Source organism: Stegostoma tigrinum, chromosome 12 (assembly GCF_030684315.1).
Source record: "Stegostoma tigrinum isolate sSteTig4 chromosome 12, sSteTig4.hap1, whole genome shotgun sequence".
NCBI classification, from domain to species: Eukaryota; Metazoa; Chordata; class Chondrichthyes; order Orectolobiformes; family Stegostomatidae; genus Stegostoma; species Stegostoma tigrinum.
In genome coordinates this window covers 35,640,410-35,656,302 of record NC_081365.1, presented here as the reverse complement: position 1 = coordinate 35,656,302, position 15,893 = coordinate 35,640,410, and the positions used below count along the sequence as shown (strand labels likewise).

Genomic DNA, 15,893 nt, shown 5'->3' with positions numbered 1-15,893 from the left:
CTGTGTGGCACATGCTGCATCAGTGTCCGAGATGATGCATGTGTCTGCAGCTAATGTGGCAAACACACTTCATGCACATGAAAGGCACGGTGATGTGTGAAATGTAAAGGGGAAGACATGCATAGTATGAAAAGTCAGTTGGTGGCTATCACCGCAGTCAGTCAGTCAGTCACAGTCACCCCTGAAAGTCAAACAAAACAGTCCAGGCCCTGCTGGTTGGTCAGTCAGAGTCGTCTTACAGGTCTGTTGGGGACTGAGCCCTGTCTGTCAGTGAGACATGTTGCACATAATCGGAAGTTTGCGATAGGCATATCATCATGTGTTTGAGCCTGCAGGCAGCTCAAGTCTGGGGACTGGCTTGCAAAATGCTGCAGCAAACTCAAGTTCTAAAGCTCACCATTTGATCTGAAAATTTACTGTACAATAAACTTTCAATATTAACAAAGCAGCACCCAAAGTTGGATGGGACAGTAAGAGAATTTTTGAAATTAAAGGATGAAGTGTAAGGCCACCTAATATTCTACTTCAGCATTCGAGAATGCGGTGATTACATAATGTCATTTATTCGCCATCATTTTACACATGATCGGCATATCATTATACCTCATTATCCAGAGAAGTTTTGTGGTGCCATGATAATGCCCTTGTCTCTGGGCCAGAAGGTCTGCCTTCAAGTCCCATTTGGTCTCAATGCGTGTCACAACATACAAATAGGGTGTTTTTTTTAACCTCGTACCATACAAAGGAATCTCGTGTGCAGTGGTAGTGTCCCTACCTCTGGGCCAGAAAAACTGGGCTCAAGTTATACCTGTCAAGGAAGTGTGCCATAACATGTCCAAACAGGCTGATTAGCAAATATTTTTAATGTCATCGCATCCATCTCTGACCTCCTGTCATAAGTCAGATTACACTGTAATATGATCGCGATTTTGTGATTGCTCAGCTCAAAAATACTCAATGGAGCAAGACACATTGACTCAAAACTGCATCCCATTGGCCATGGTGCACAATCTCTTGAACTGCAAACCATTGCATTGGAGCAGCTATGTCCTAATTCGTCTGATGAGGTATACTTGCAGAGGGGTTCTCTGGTAGGCCAGGTTGGGGAAGGAAGGCTGGTGGTTGCCTGGCAACTGCCTCATGCCAAGGCCACATTGACTATTTTTTGTGTGCTTTACATGAGGTAAGGATGACTGATATAAGTTAGAAGGGAGATAATGGGAACTGCAGGTGCTGGGGAATCCGAGATAACAAAGTGTGGAGCTGGATGGACACAGCAGGCCAAACAGCATCTTAGGAGCACAAAAGCTGACGTTTCGGGCCTAGACCCTTCTTCAGAAAAGGGGGATGGGGAGAGGGTTCTGAAATAAATAGGGTGAGACGGGGAGGCAGATCAAAGATGGATAGAGGAGAAGATAGGTGGAGAGGAGACAGGCAAGTTAAAGAGGTGCAGGGATGGAGCCTGTAGAGGTGAGTGTAGGTGGGGAGGTAGGGAGGGGATGGGTCAAGGGGGCGGGATGAGATTAGTAGGAAGAAAATGGAGGTGCAGCTTGAGTTGGGAGGAGGGGATAGGTGAGAGGAAGAACAGGTTAGACAGGCGAGGATGAGCTGGGCTGGTTTTGGGATGCAGTGGGGGGAGGGGAGATTTTGAAGCTTGTGAAATCCACATTGATACCATCGGGCTGCAGGGTTCCCAAGCAGAATATGAGTTGCTGTTCCTGCAATCTTCGGGTGGCATCGTTATGGCACTGCAGGAGGCCCAGGATGGACGTGTTGTCTATGGGAGGGGGAGTTGAAATGTTTCACAACTGGGCGGTCCAGTTGTTTATTGCGAACCAAGCGTAGGTGTTCTGCAAAGCGATCCCCAAGCCTCCACTTGGTTTCCCCAACGTAGAGGAAGCCACAACGAGTACAGCGGATGCAGGATACCACATTAGCAGAGGTGCAGGTGAACATTTGCTTGATGTCATAAGTCATCTTGGGGCCTGGGATGGGGGTGAGGGAGGAGGCGTGGGGGCAAGTGTAGCACTTCCTGCGGTTGCAGGGGAAAATGCCAGGTGTGGTGGGATTGGATAGGAGTGTGGAGTGGTCAAGGGAGTCACGGAGAGAGTAGTCCCTCCAGAAAGCAAACAAGGGTGGGGATGGAAGAATGTCTTTGGTGGCGGGGTCGAATTGTAGATGACGGAAGTGTCGGAGAATGATGCATTGTATTCGGAGGTTGGTGTGGTGGTATGTGAGGATGAGGGGGATTCTCTTTTGGTGGTTGTTGTGGGGACGGGGTGTGAGTTGCGGGAAATGTGGGAGACATGGTCGAGGGCATTCTCGACCACTGAGGGGTGGATGTTGTGGTCCTTGAAGAACGAGGACATCTGGGATGTACGGGAGTGGAATGCCTCATCCTGGGAGCAGATGCGGCGGAGGCGAAGGAATTGGGAATAGGGGACGGAATTTTTGCAGGAAGGTGGGTGGGAAGAGGTGTATTCTAGGTAGCTGTGGGAGTCGGTGGGCTTGAAATGGATATCAGTTTCTAGGTAGTTGCCTGAAATGGAGACAGAGAGGTCCAGGAAGGTGAGGAATGTGTTGGAGAGAGAACAGGTGAGCTTGAGGTTGGGGTGGAAGGAATTGGTGAAGTGAATGAACTGTTCGAGCTCCTCGTGGGAGCACAAGGTGGCGCCGATACTCTCATCAATGTAACGGAGGAAAAGGTGGGGTTTAGGGCCAGCGTAGGTATGGAAGAGGGATTGTTCCACAAACCTACAAAGAGGCAGGCATTTCTTGGGCCCATGCAGGTACCCATGGCCACCCCCTTTGTCTGTAGGAAGTGGGAGGAATCGAAAGAGAAGTTGTTGAGGGTGAGGACATGTGGGGCTAGGCGGATGAGGGTGTCGGTGGAGGGAGACTGGTTGGGCCTGCGGGACAAGAAGAAGCGGAGGGCCTTTAGGCCATCTGCATGGGGAATGCAGGCATATAGGGACTGGATGTCAAAGGTGAAAATGAGGTGTTTGGGACCGGGGAATTGGAAGTTCTGGAGGAGGTGGAGGGCGTGTGTGGTATCACGGACATAGGTAGGGAGTTCCTGAGCCAAGGGAGAGAAAATGGAGTCAAGATAGGTGGAGATGAGTTCAATGGGGCAGGAGCAGGCGGAGACAATGAGTCAACCAGGGCAGGCGGGTTTGTGGATTTTGGGAAGGATATAGAAGTGGGCGGTACAGGGTTGGGGAACAATGAGGTTGGAGGCTGTGGGTGGGAGGTGACCTGAGGTGATGAGGTTGTGGATGGTTTGGGAGATGATGGTTTGGTGCTTGGGAGTGGGGTCATGATCCAGGGAGTGCTAGGAGGAGGTGTCGGAGAGTTGGCATCTGCCTCAACAATGTAGAGGGTTTGATGGTGAGGTTGGGATTGGAGCGGAGGGAGCGGAGGGCTGCATGCTCTGCAGGGGAGAGGTTGGAGTGGGTGAGAGGGGTGGAGAGGTTGAGGCGATTGATGTCTCAATGGCAGTTAGAGATGAAGAGGTCGAGGGAGGTTGGGTTGGTGTCCAGGAGGAGGGGGTATGTTGGAGGTGGGAGAAGGGGTCAGTGGAGGGAGGGTTAGGCTCATGGTTAGAGAAGTAAGCGTGGAGGCAGAGGCGGTGGAAAATCTGCTCAATGTCCAAACGTGACTGGTATTCGTTGATGTGTGGGTGGAGGGGGACAAAGGTTAGCCCCTTGCTAAGGATTGACCGTTCCTCCTCAGTCAGCGGGAGGTCTGGGGGGATGGTGAAAATTCGGCAGGGCTCAGTGTGGTTATCTCCTCTGGGGCTGCTGGCTGTGGAGGCTGTGGGTGGGGTTCAGTTGGCGTCAGCTGTGAGCAGGGTTCGTTAGATGTTGGCTGTGGGCAGGGTTCATTTGATGTGGGCAGAGGTCTGTCGGCGGTGGGCGGAGTTCCGTCAGCGTCAGCAATGGACGGAGTTCCGTCGGTGTCAATGGTGGGCGGAGTTTGTTGGGTGTTGGTGATGGACGAAGTGGCATTGGTGGGCGGAGCGGGGTAGGTGGCGGCAGTAGTGGTGACGGTAATGTCTGTGGTATTAGTTGTAGAATTGGAGGCGGTGGCTGCAGCAGCGGTGGCGCTCGCTTTCCCAGAAGTGGTGTACCTGGCGGTGGCAGATGTATCATCATCTGTGGGTTCATCGGCAGTGGCCTCATGGCTAGTGGCAGTGGGTACATTGTGGGGAAGGTACAGGGTCAGGCTGGGGATTTGGGAGGTGGAAGAATCCTGTTTTGGGTGGCAGGGACCAGTGAGTTTGTTGTACTTACGGTTTTTAGTGTCCAGTAAAGCTGAGTAGAACTGTGTGTTAAGCTTGTAGATCCTACGGAGAATAAAAAACAGGAGAGCCCTTTGCAGATCTGGGAGAGGGAGGCTCTGAGCTGGGGTAGGCTGGATTGCAGTGCCTGGAGATGCCGGCACATTGCTGCGAGTGTTCAGGACTGGCAGAGAGAAACGCTTCTGAAGGGTCTCGATGTTCTGGATGTAGATATATTGTCAGGATAGAAGCTAATCCAGTAGTAGCACATGCCTCCAATGTTAATGGCATTGAGCTGTTCTTTCAAGAACCACAGTAATGTAAAATCATATTGGAACACAAGCCTCTTAGGGCCTAGCCACATGTGAGACTGTGAAATCTGTGCGGATATCACATAGGAAGGAATTCAACGCTATTGTACCCCTTTGCTAGGACTGTGTGCTTCCACTTGATGTTCTCACAGATCTGCCAAAAGTGAAAAAAGCATGGCAGTGGTCAACCCAACTGTTCGTCCTGTGATCATACTACTGTGAAGAAGCCACAATAGGCAACAGAGATAACTGAAACTGCAGATACAGTAGCCATATCGGCTGCTGCACTGCCAACCAGATAGATGCAGCAGGACCATGTAGAAAGAGAGTTTTTGCATGGAACATGATCTACACTGTTAGGACCACCATTGAGAGTGCAGCGGGTGCTGAAGGAAACAACAAGGCAGAAAAACATACATGACCCCCTCTTCACTAATCTCCCTGCCTCAGATGCATCTACCCGTGACAGTAACAGTAGGAGTCACCACTGCAAGGAAGTTCTGTCTTCTCAATTAGGATATATGCCCTTGTGTTGTGTGGCATTACCACTGTGCTGAATGGAGTAGATTTCAAACAAATCTAGCAACTCAAACTGAGCATCTTTGAGAAACTGTGGGCAATGCCAGCAGAATTATACTCCAAAACAATCTGCAACATCATGGCCCAGCATATTCCCCACTCTACTATTACCATCAAAACAGGAGGTCACCCTTGGTTCAGTGAAGAATGAAGGAGGACATGCTGAAAGCAATACAAGGCATACGTAATAATGAGGTGATAACCTAGTGAAGCTACAACACTACTTGCGTGTCAAACATAAGCCGCGTGTGATATACAGACCTAAACAATTCCTCAGCCAACAGATTGGACCATTGCTCAGGAGTCCTGACACATCCAGTCATGATTGTTTTTTATGCAATTCATTGGAGGAGGAGGAGGCTCTATAAATATCTCCTTTCTCAATGGTTCCAAAGAAGGGTCACTGGACCCAAAACGTTAATTCTTCTTTCCCTCCACAAGATGTTGCCAGACCTTTTGAGTTTCTTCAGCAATTTCAATTTTAGGCTTTATATGTTCCTTAACAGAACTCTTTTCGTGAGTTAGATTTGCATTGAATTACCAAGTATTGTCAGTTATTATTAAATTCATAGCATGAAAGATATTTCTAAATGATGAGTTCTCCAATATTTCCATCCTAGAATCAATGGCAGTCCAATTTTAATGGTGCTACTTGGGATTTGTTTATTTGATTTTACCAATCTTCACCAGAAAGTTCTTTCAACATCAAAATCAAGTTCATTCTAGTACACGCCTCTACATTGAACAAAGGCCCTCAATTTTCTGCAGCTGGCCATCTTATGTCATACAGTATGAGTTGGATTTGTTCCCATCTACACTTCAGCTTAAAAAATTTTGCCCCAGAAGTTTTAGACTACTGCAGCATCTGAGACAATAGTGAATGACAGCATTGCTAGTCCATCATCCTATCTCACTGGCCTTACCTGAAATATTTTGCTGCCACTATTGAGCTTGGATACCTGACTGAAACTTGTCAGATAGTGCTTACAACTAACATTAAAGTTATTGAGCTTCCATACTTGAACATTTCAGAGCGAGTTCCACAGATAGAATAAATAAGCATCATTTACAGACCATGTCATTGTAAGACTTCACAATTCACACACAAGAAACTGGATCCAGGATCTCATGGAGTTAAATCTTTGGGTTTCAGCATTGCATTCTAATTGATGGATGAACATATGTGTTTCAGAACCTATATAATGGCGATGAAAACTCTACACATGAATCCCCCTTGAATCATAGTTGCTGTAACATGTTCTGTTGCTAAATGTTGATGTAAGAATTTATTACTTGGGCCAGCAGCATTGGCCCCATATTTAGGTCAAAAAAAGTGGCTGCACTTTGGAACAGATTAGATTACTACTGTTGTATGTATTGATCTGGATGCTCTGGCACCCTAGTGAGAAACAGTACACTAAGGACACTGGAGGTTAGGTGGAAGATATAGTTCATTTTGTCTAATCACAGTGCACCTTGACTACAATGGCTAATCTTGCAGCGTAGGTTTGTTGTTTGCCTGATGAGGTTACTCGTTTAATGCCAGTTGTGATGAGTTACGAATGGCTGATTTTATTCATTTATAGCCAAAAATAACTAGATTACAATTGTTGCTAGAAGGATTTTCACGTGATGCAGTAGACAAGGAAGACAGATGTCAGTGGCAAACGTACCAGAGGTGACATGCAAAATACTTACACACATCGGGTGGTTAGGAATTGGAATACATTTTATTCCTCAACCTAACAGACAAATGATGTAGTAGCCTCCAAAAGGGAATTGAACACTTGATTAAGGAAGAAAAAGTTGCAGAGATATAGGGAAGAGTCAACTAATTGGATTGCTCTTCAAAACACCCCTTAATTTGCTTAATTGGCTGAATAGCCACTTCTCGTGTTTTACTCTTTCAAATCTTAGTTTGAATCCCTCTGCCCTTGCTATAATTTCAAAACAGCCTAAGTGAAAGTCACAAATAATATTCTGTTTGACTCTGATGATTCTAAGTTGTTTCCTCTTGTCCGTCTCCACAGCCCTTTACAAGATTAATCACATTATCAATCCCAAATGATTATCTACTGTTTATTAAATGGATGGCAGTGCATTCACTGGATTTTATCCATTCACACATAGTCAGGGAATCACATGCCAGTGCTTCTCATCCCAGTCCTACATTGTTGGCCTCTGACATCTGCCAAAGTTTTCTTTTATCAAGGTGCTGACCCCCACTGAGACTATGTGTAAACACAACACCTGATTTCATATGTAAATTGACAAAACCAGCTCTACCTCATCAGTATCTCTCAATACTCTTCCAGTGTATCCAAACTGTCAGACTGCTTAAAAAAAAACAAAAAAAACTGTGCGTACTGTAAGTCAGAAACAAAAACAGTAATTGCTGGAAAAACTGGCAGCATCTGTGGAACAAAATCAGGTCAAAACTCACATGACACCAGGTTATAGTCCAGCAGGTTTATCTGAAAACAAGATAATAAAATGTGAGGCTGGATGAACACAGCAGGCCCAGCAGCATCTCAGGAGCACAAAAGCTGACGTTTCGGGCCTAGACCCTTCATCAGAGAGGGGGATGGGCTGAGGGTTCTGGAATAAATAGGGAGAGGGGGGAGGCGGACCGAAGATGGAGAGAAAAGAAGATAGGTGGAGAGGAGAGTATAGGTGGGGAGGTAGGGAGGGAATAGGTCAGTCCAGGGAAGACGGACTGGTCAAGGAGGTGGGATGAGGTTGGTAGGTAGGAGATGGAGGTGCGGCTTGGGGTGGGAGGAGGGGATGGGTGAGAGGAAGAACAGGTTAGGGAGGCAGAGACAAGTTGGACTGGTTTTGGGATGCAGTGGGTGGAGAGGAAGGGCTGGGCTGGTTGTGTGGTGGAGTGGGGGGAGGGGACGAACTGGGCTGGTTTTGGGATGCGGTGGGGGAAGGGGAGATTTTGAAACTGGTGAAGTCCACATTGATACCATTGGGCTGCAGGGTTCCCAAGCGGAATATGAGTTGCTGTTCCTGCAGCCATCGGGTGGCATCATTGTGGCACTGCAGGAGGCCCATGATGGACATGTCATCTAAAGAATGGGAGGGGGAGTGGAAATGGTTTGCGACTGGGAGGTGCAGTTGTTTATTGCGAACCGAGCGGAGGTGTTCTGCAAAGCAGTCAAACCATTTCCACTCCGCCTCCGATTCTTTAGAAACCATTTTAACTCCCCCTCCCATTCTTTAGATGACATGTCCATCATGGGCCTCCTGCAGTGCCACAATGATACCACCCGAAGGCTGCAGGAACAGCAACTCATATTCCGCTTGGGAACCCTGCAGCCCAATGGTATCAATGTGGACTTCACCAGTTTCAAAATCTCCCCTTCCCCCACCGCATCCCAAAACCAGCCTAGTTCGTCCCCTCACCCCACTGCACCACACAACCAGCCCAGCTGTTCCCCTCCACCCACTGCATCCCAAAACCAGTCTAACCTGTCTCTGCCTCCCTAACCTGTTCTTCCTCTCACCCATCCCTTCCTCCCACCCCAATCCGCACCTCCATCTCCTACCTACCAACCTCATCCCACCTCCTTGACCTGTCCATCTTCCCTGGACTGACCTATCCCCTCCCTACCTCCCCACCTATACTCTCCTCTCCACCTATCTTCTTTTCTCTCCATCTTCGGTCCGCCTCCCCCTCTCTCCCTATTTATTCCAGAACCCTCACCTCATCCCCCTCTCTGATGAAGGGTCTAGGCCCAAAACGTCAGCTTTTATGCTCCTGAGATGCTGTTGGGCTTGCTGTGTTCATCCAGCCTCACATTTTATTATCTTGGATTCTCCAGCATCTGCAGTTCCCATTATCACTTATATGAAAACAAAGTGTGGAGCTGGATGAACACAGCAGGCCAAGCCGCATCTTAGGAACACAAAAGCTGATGTTTCGGGCCTAGACCCTTCATCAGAGAGGGGGATGGGGTGAGGGTTCTGGAATGAATAGGGAGAGAGGGGGAGGCGGACCGAAGATGGAGAGAAAAGAAGGTAGGTGGAGAGGTAGGGAGGGGATAGGTCAGTCCAGGGAGGATGGACAGGTCAAGGGGGCGGGATGAGGTTACTAGGTAGGAAATGGAGGTGCGGCTTGAGGTGGCAGGAGGGGATAGGTGAGAGGAAGAACAGGTTAGGGAGGCGGGGACAGGCTGAGTTGGTTTAGGGATTCAGTGGGGGGAAGGGATGAGCTGGGCTGGTTTTGGGATGCAGTGGGGGAGAGGGAGGGGGAGATTTTGAAGCTTGCGAAGTCCACATTGATACCATTGGGCTGCAGGGTTCCCAAGCGGAATATGAGTTGCTGTTCCTGCAACCTTTGGATGGCATCCTTGTGGCACTGCAGGAGGCCCATGATAGACATGTCGTCTAAGGAATGGAAGGGGGGAGTTAAAATGGTTTGCGACTGGGAGGTGCAGTTGTTTACTGTGAACCGAGTGGAGGTGTTCTGCAAAGCGGTCCGCAAGCCTCTGCTTGGTTTCCCCAATGTACAGTGTACAGTGGATGCAGTATACCACATTGGCAGATGTGCAGGTGAACATCTGCTTAATATGGAAAGTCATCTTGGGGCCTGGGATGGGGGTGAGGGAGGTGGTGTGGGGGCAAGTGTAGCACTTCCTGCGGTTGCAGGGGAAGGTGCCGGTTGTGTTGGGGTTGGAGGGGAGTGTGGAGTGGACAAGGGAGTCACAGAGAGAGTGGTCTCTCCGGAAGGCAGACAAGGTTGGGGATGGAAAAACGCCTTGGGTGGTGGGGTCGGATTGTAGATGGCGGAAGTGTATTAGGATGATGCGTTGTATCCGGAGGTTGGTGGGGGTGGTATGTGAGGACGAGGGGGATCCTCTTAGGGCGGTTATTGCGGGGGCGGGGTGTGAGGGATATGTAGCGGGAAATGCAGGAGACGCGGTCAAGGGCGTTCTCGACCACTGTCAGGGGGGAGTTGTGGTCCTAGCCCAGCTCGTCCCCATAGATGCTAAGAGAGCAAGCGTGGAGACCCAAAATTTTCCTGGTCAAATCCATGAAGCTTGTGCTTTTCTCTGCATGCCACAATACAATGAAAGGTGCTCGGGCACTCCAAAGCGCAGCTTTGAAGAGGGGAATTGGATTAGAAGTAGGCTGGAGACATATCATGAGGATGAAAAGATGCTGGTATGTATCTGACAATATGTGATCATGGGAGGCAGGCAGTTGCTGCTTTTGGAGCATAACCTGAGATGTTGTTGCCCGTTGTCCAAGATAAAAGCTTGGAGGAGCAAATAGCAAGCTAAAGTCACCAGGTACTTACTCAGACATTCATGACAAGGTTGTTGCTGTCTAGTTTGCCATCTGAGACAAGATTAGGTACTAATAATAAGCAAATAAATGCAAGTAAGCTTCTCACCATTTACTAGTGAAATTTTCATGTTGCTGTTCAAAATTTGGTTGTAGAATCAGTTCATTGGCTGTTCACATCAAAAATCTCACTTCTTTGGATATCATTGTACTTTCCCAGCTGACTGACCATTGTACACATCATTCAGGGTCTGGGAAGATACTTCTCCTTATCTTTGGACCCTGGTATAAACTCTGTTCCACAATCATTGCCTTTATTCCTCTCCCTGGCATCTATCTGAGGCTGAATCACTCTGTTTGTGTCCTCAGATTGGATTTTACTGGCCCTGACTGGGCAAAATGGAATCAATGGCATGAACCTGAAAGACTCACCTCTGTTTCCACTGTCCTTATATCTCTCTTTATTCCTATAAGATGATACTTAAACCTATCATTTTGCCTAAGCTTATATTATATGCTATGATTATATGCTCAAATTTTGTTTTATAGCCTACCTCTGAAGCATTGTGATATGTTTTACAATATAAAAGATGTTGTATAAAGGCAAAACTGTTAGAATATTTAAGAATAACAGGAGGGATGTGAATTGGAATGTGTAGTTACAGCCAAACAAGTACAGAAAGAAAAATAGAGGGAAAGAAGAATTGGATTACTGGAGAAAAAGCCATAAATTAGAAGTAAGAAAAATATATTTTTGTTTTAAATAACTCAAAAGAATTTCCTAAATGCAGCAATGCGATTCAGCAGTTTAATTTGTTTTATTTTTTGACCATGAGTGGTAAAGTGGCATTGTGCTAACAAGAATCTTTAGTAAAATGGTACCAATGTTGTGGAAGGCCCAGGGTTCAAGTGTCAACTCAGGATATGATGAGCTTGGAGGTATATCAAAGCAAGTCCAAAAAGGTCAATTAAAAATCCAGTTTGAAAGGCTGAGGAGATAATGTTCTTCCAGGGTCTAATTCAGCAACGTGGAGATGGTGGTGCAGTAGTAGTGTCACCAGACTGGAAACCTGAAGATCTAGGTTGACACTGAAGAGAAATGGGTTCAAATCCTTAGATGGTCTTGAAGTGCAGTGGTCTGGGTTCAAATCCCATCTGCCCCAGATATATCTCTCAGCATACCTATTATGTTCCTAAATCTCTGCTGTGAGTTTCCTGTACAAATATAGCAATAACTAGGAAGTTGTGGCCAAGCTACCTTTTGTAAGACAGTTAATTTATAATGCAGGTTGTTCAACTTAGAGTAGTGCGTATATGCACCATTATTTTGTCAGCAAAAATCTGATCTCTAGAGCTATGATAGATGCTAGGATTATCCCAATTTCTCATCTAAAAGCAGGAAAATTGGCAAGGGTGTTGAAAAAATAAAGGCAGAAAGAAAATAATTGATGAAAATTCTATGCATTACACATGAGAGTTTTTCATTCATGCAATATTGGTAAATGAAATAAAGCAGTAATATGAGTATACTTTAAAATTTTGTAGATATACCAAATACAATTTCAAAAACAACCCTAATTTGAATTTATTTTATCCAAAATTCTGATCCTATAATCTTGATTTTTCATTGAAGAGTCAAAACCCGACCTATAAAAATGGCTCCAGGGTACCAAGCTGATCTTGTCATTCAGATGGTCTGGATCGATGGAGAACCACCTCAACAAATCACTAGCCTAGCAGTAAGCTCTGCCTATGGCCTGTAAGTAACACAGATTTCTTCCTTTGAACAAGTATAACCATTCACCAGCAGGAATCCAGATCTTTAGCCAAGTGTTCAAACAAGTAGTTATCAAATAGTTCATGCACAATGGTAAAAAAGGAGAAATTCAATTGATTGCATTAAGATTGCTAGTATTTTGTTTATTCTGTTCTTTCTTGCCCATGTTTTACAATTATACAAGTAATATCAAGAGCATATGAACAAATGTATATTTCAATGAGACTTCTGTCATCATCAGTATTAGAGGCTCACAAGTTAGGTTAATGTTTGTCTAGTGGGTGATATTTAAGAAAATGCATTTAAATCAACACTAACATATCTCATCATGTACAATATTTAGTAAATCCAGATTTGTTTACGACTTGGTCTCTACATTTCAGGTGTTTACTTTAGTGTATTACAACTTCATTTATATAATAAATTATGCATAACATGAATTCACATAAGCTTTGACATGATAGGGCACTAATTGTATTCATTCAGAAGAATTATACAATTACACTCAAGCCTTTCAAACCAAAAGTTTCTATCTCGCTGTATTTTGTGTGCTGGAAATATTGTATATATATTAACCATTGCCTTATTGAAATCAGAATTTGCACAAAATTATAAATGAATACATAACGTAATTTTCTGGGCTTTGTACTGAAGTTGCAATTTCTTTTACAATCTCTATTTTTGAATAACTTCATGGGAACTTGAAGCCACTGAGTTCTTTGAAATTTCTCCAGAGACTTGAACATATAATCAAGTCTGATACTAATGTGCTATGCTGAGGAAGAGTTGCATTGTGGAAGGTGATCGATGAGATATTAAGCTCTGTCTGCTCTCAAGTGGATATTATAAACACCATGTGTTCTTTCAAAGAAGGACAGGAGTATTTTCCATATCGTCCCTGCCGATGTTTATCCCACAACCATTATCATTGAAAACCACATTATCTGATTACTACCTGAGTGTTGATGTGTGGAATTTGGCTGTTTTGACTGCTGTGTTTTATCAATTTCACAAATTTTTAAAAAAGTGTCAAGTATTTTAGGCCTGACTGAAGTTGGGAAAGGCACCTTCTGGATACCAACCATTTTAACTCACCCCCCACCCAACCCTCCACTCCCTGGGTGACATATCCATCCTGAGCCTCCTCCAGCATCACAATGACATCACCCACAAACTGGAGGAGCGACACCTCATAGTCTGCCTCCGGAGCTTACAGCCTGATGGCCTAAACATAGAATTCACCTGTTTTACAATCTCCCCATTCCTGGTCTCATCCCATGTCCAAGCCTTCCTCTCACCCCCAACTCCTTGACCTGACACAACCTGTCCATTTCCTCTCCCACCTATCAGCCCCTCCCATCCCATTGACCAATCCCCACCACTCCCTGCAGGTAGAGAGTACCTGCCTCACCTATCACCATTCCACCTACCTTCCCCAGCCCAACCCCTCCTCTCTCTATTTATTTCCCAGCACCCTTCCAGTTCCCCATTTCTGAAGAAGGGTCCCGACCCGAAACGTCAACCTTCGTACTCCTCTAATGCTGCATGGCCCACTGTGTTCCTCCGGCTCCATTTTGTGTTGTATCTGACTCCAGCATCTGCCGTTCTTGCTGTCTCCCATGTAAATGCAAGTTTACTTTGTTCTGGTTCAGTTGCTATATTATGAAAAGGCAACGTAAACTCTGGAAAAAGTGCAGTGTGCATTTATAAGGGGAATAACAGAAATGTGAGGGTGTACTTTTGTGGAATTGATCAATAAGTTGGTCTATCCCACGAAATAAAGGCTGTGCACTGATCCAATGGCTGTGTTTAACATTCTGAATGGTTTTGATACACTGTATCCACAGAGGATGTTCTCACTTGTGAGGTCAGGAGTAACTACAGGCCATCAATATAAGGCAGCCACCGAGAAATCCAACAGGCAATTATAAAAAACGTCTTTACCCAAAGAGTAGTGAGAAGGTGAAACTCCCTAACAATGGATGGTTGGATTGCCTAATCTAAATGAGAGCTGTCCAGACCTTCAATTGTTTTCATATTCATTGGCTTAGTGAGCAAATTATGTAAGAATAAGGCGTTGTAGTGTATCTTGCTATTTATCGAACAGTGAAACATATGCATTTTTATGAACAATCTTCAAAAGAGGCTAATGTATTAATTTGCTTTCTTGTCACTGTAGTGAGCACTTATCTAGTGAGATATCTGACATCGTTTTGCTTACGCAAATAATCCTGTTCACACACTTTATGTGGTGACGCAGAGTGTTCCAGTAGATGTCTATCTGTCACAGGTGATCTTGATTTTGTTATGAAGTTTTTAATTCTTGAAAAAGGCTGCTCGCAGCATTTTGTGCTGCCAAACATTGCTACGAATTGAAAGGTATGTTTTGATAAATTTGCATAAGATTCTGAAAGAATATGTTGACTATAAAAGGTCAGAAGGTTATTCTCTACAAAAGGTGCCTTCATATCACTGTCCTTTTGGATCTCAATAAGTTCCACTGGTAATATGTCATGAGCATCAGTGGCATCATTGCAAATGGCTTCAGGTCATCACAGTGTTCCCTGAAATCCACAAATTTTTGAGTTCATCTCTCAGGCTGTCAATCACAGCAGAATACCTTTCTTGGTTTAGCATGAATTGTTGCTGATTTTATGAAATTGACAGCTTTCTAAAACAATTCTTACTTCTGATTGAACATTTGGACATGCTCATTCAGTTTGTTAATGATTTGATATTTTCCTGTTGTTTCACATTTAAGTCCACAAGATAATTGGTGATATTAACTCGGAATGCCAAGTAATTTAACTATTCATCATAATCCATGAAGTTTACATCTTTTCTTTTGTTTGTCATAAACATTTTTATTTCTTAATTCAATGCCCAGTATCTGCCTGGTATCACCACTTGACTCAGTCACCAAACATGATTGAAGGAAATTATATCATTGTGTCTAATCCAATATCTGTAAGAATGGACTGGAACTGTTTTGTTTGAGCCTTTTGAACCTTATGAAATTGCGTGTAGAAAAGGCCTGTTCCATCCAATGTTTCATTTCAAGCCCTTTGCTCACTGCTGTTCTAGGAGTATGATGCAGTGATGTGTGGCAATTTTCAAGCCATTGATTTAAGTTTTGGACCGGCAAATTCATTGTGCTTGCCTCCCATTGCAAAAGCTCCAACAGTTGCTGACCCACAAATGTTGTCCTCAGGAAGACTGAATTTCACCAAGACTCAGTTTATTCATTGAAAATGTCTTGTTTTTTTGTTATGCCTTTCATTGGTCGCAGTTCATGCAGTTCTTTAATGATTTTGAACATTTTCTCATATGAAGTTTGCCAGTTGAACTGTATCATTCATGTTTTTTCCTTCATTGAGCTCTAAGCTGTAAAACTGACAGGCATTCAGTCTTTTGATCGAAGAATTTTGAATTTTAGACATATACAATTGTGGGGATGCTGATTGCCCACTCTTCTAGCTATGATCTGATGTAAAAAGTTGGTCTCTCTACCATTGACTTTTTATCAGAACAAATGTTTCAGAAATTGTTTATTTGACAACTGTTTCCTTCTCTTGGCTATTGTTTTATGTATTTAAAAAAAAAATCTTGATTGTTACCTCAAAATTCTAGCTTGCAGCTTTGAAGAAAAATTCCT

General features: G+C 44.8%; 1 protein-coding gene across 5 annotated transcripts in view; it reads left to right on the top strand.

Annotated features, from left to right (window-relative positions):
• The window catches only part of stxbp5l (syntaxin binding protein 5L), a 523,376-nt gene that overhangs the window by 347,582 nt on the left and 159,901 nt on the right, over positions 1-15,893 (top strand). For all 5 annotated transcript variants that reach the window (XM_048540360.2, XM_048540359.2, XM_059650278.1 and 2 more), the window contains exon 17: positions 12,095-12,220. In XM_048540360.2, the coding sequence (XP_048396317.1) occupies positions 12,095-12,220 (126 nt within the window). The remainder of the gene's footprint in view (positions 1-12,094; positions 12,221-15,893) is intronic.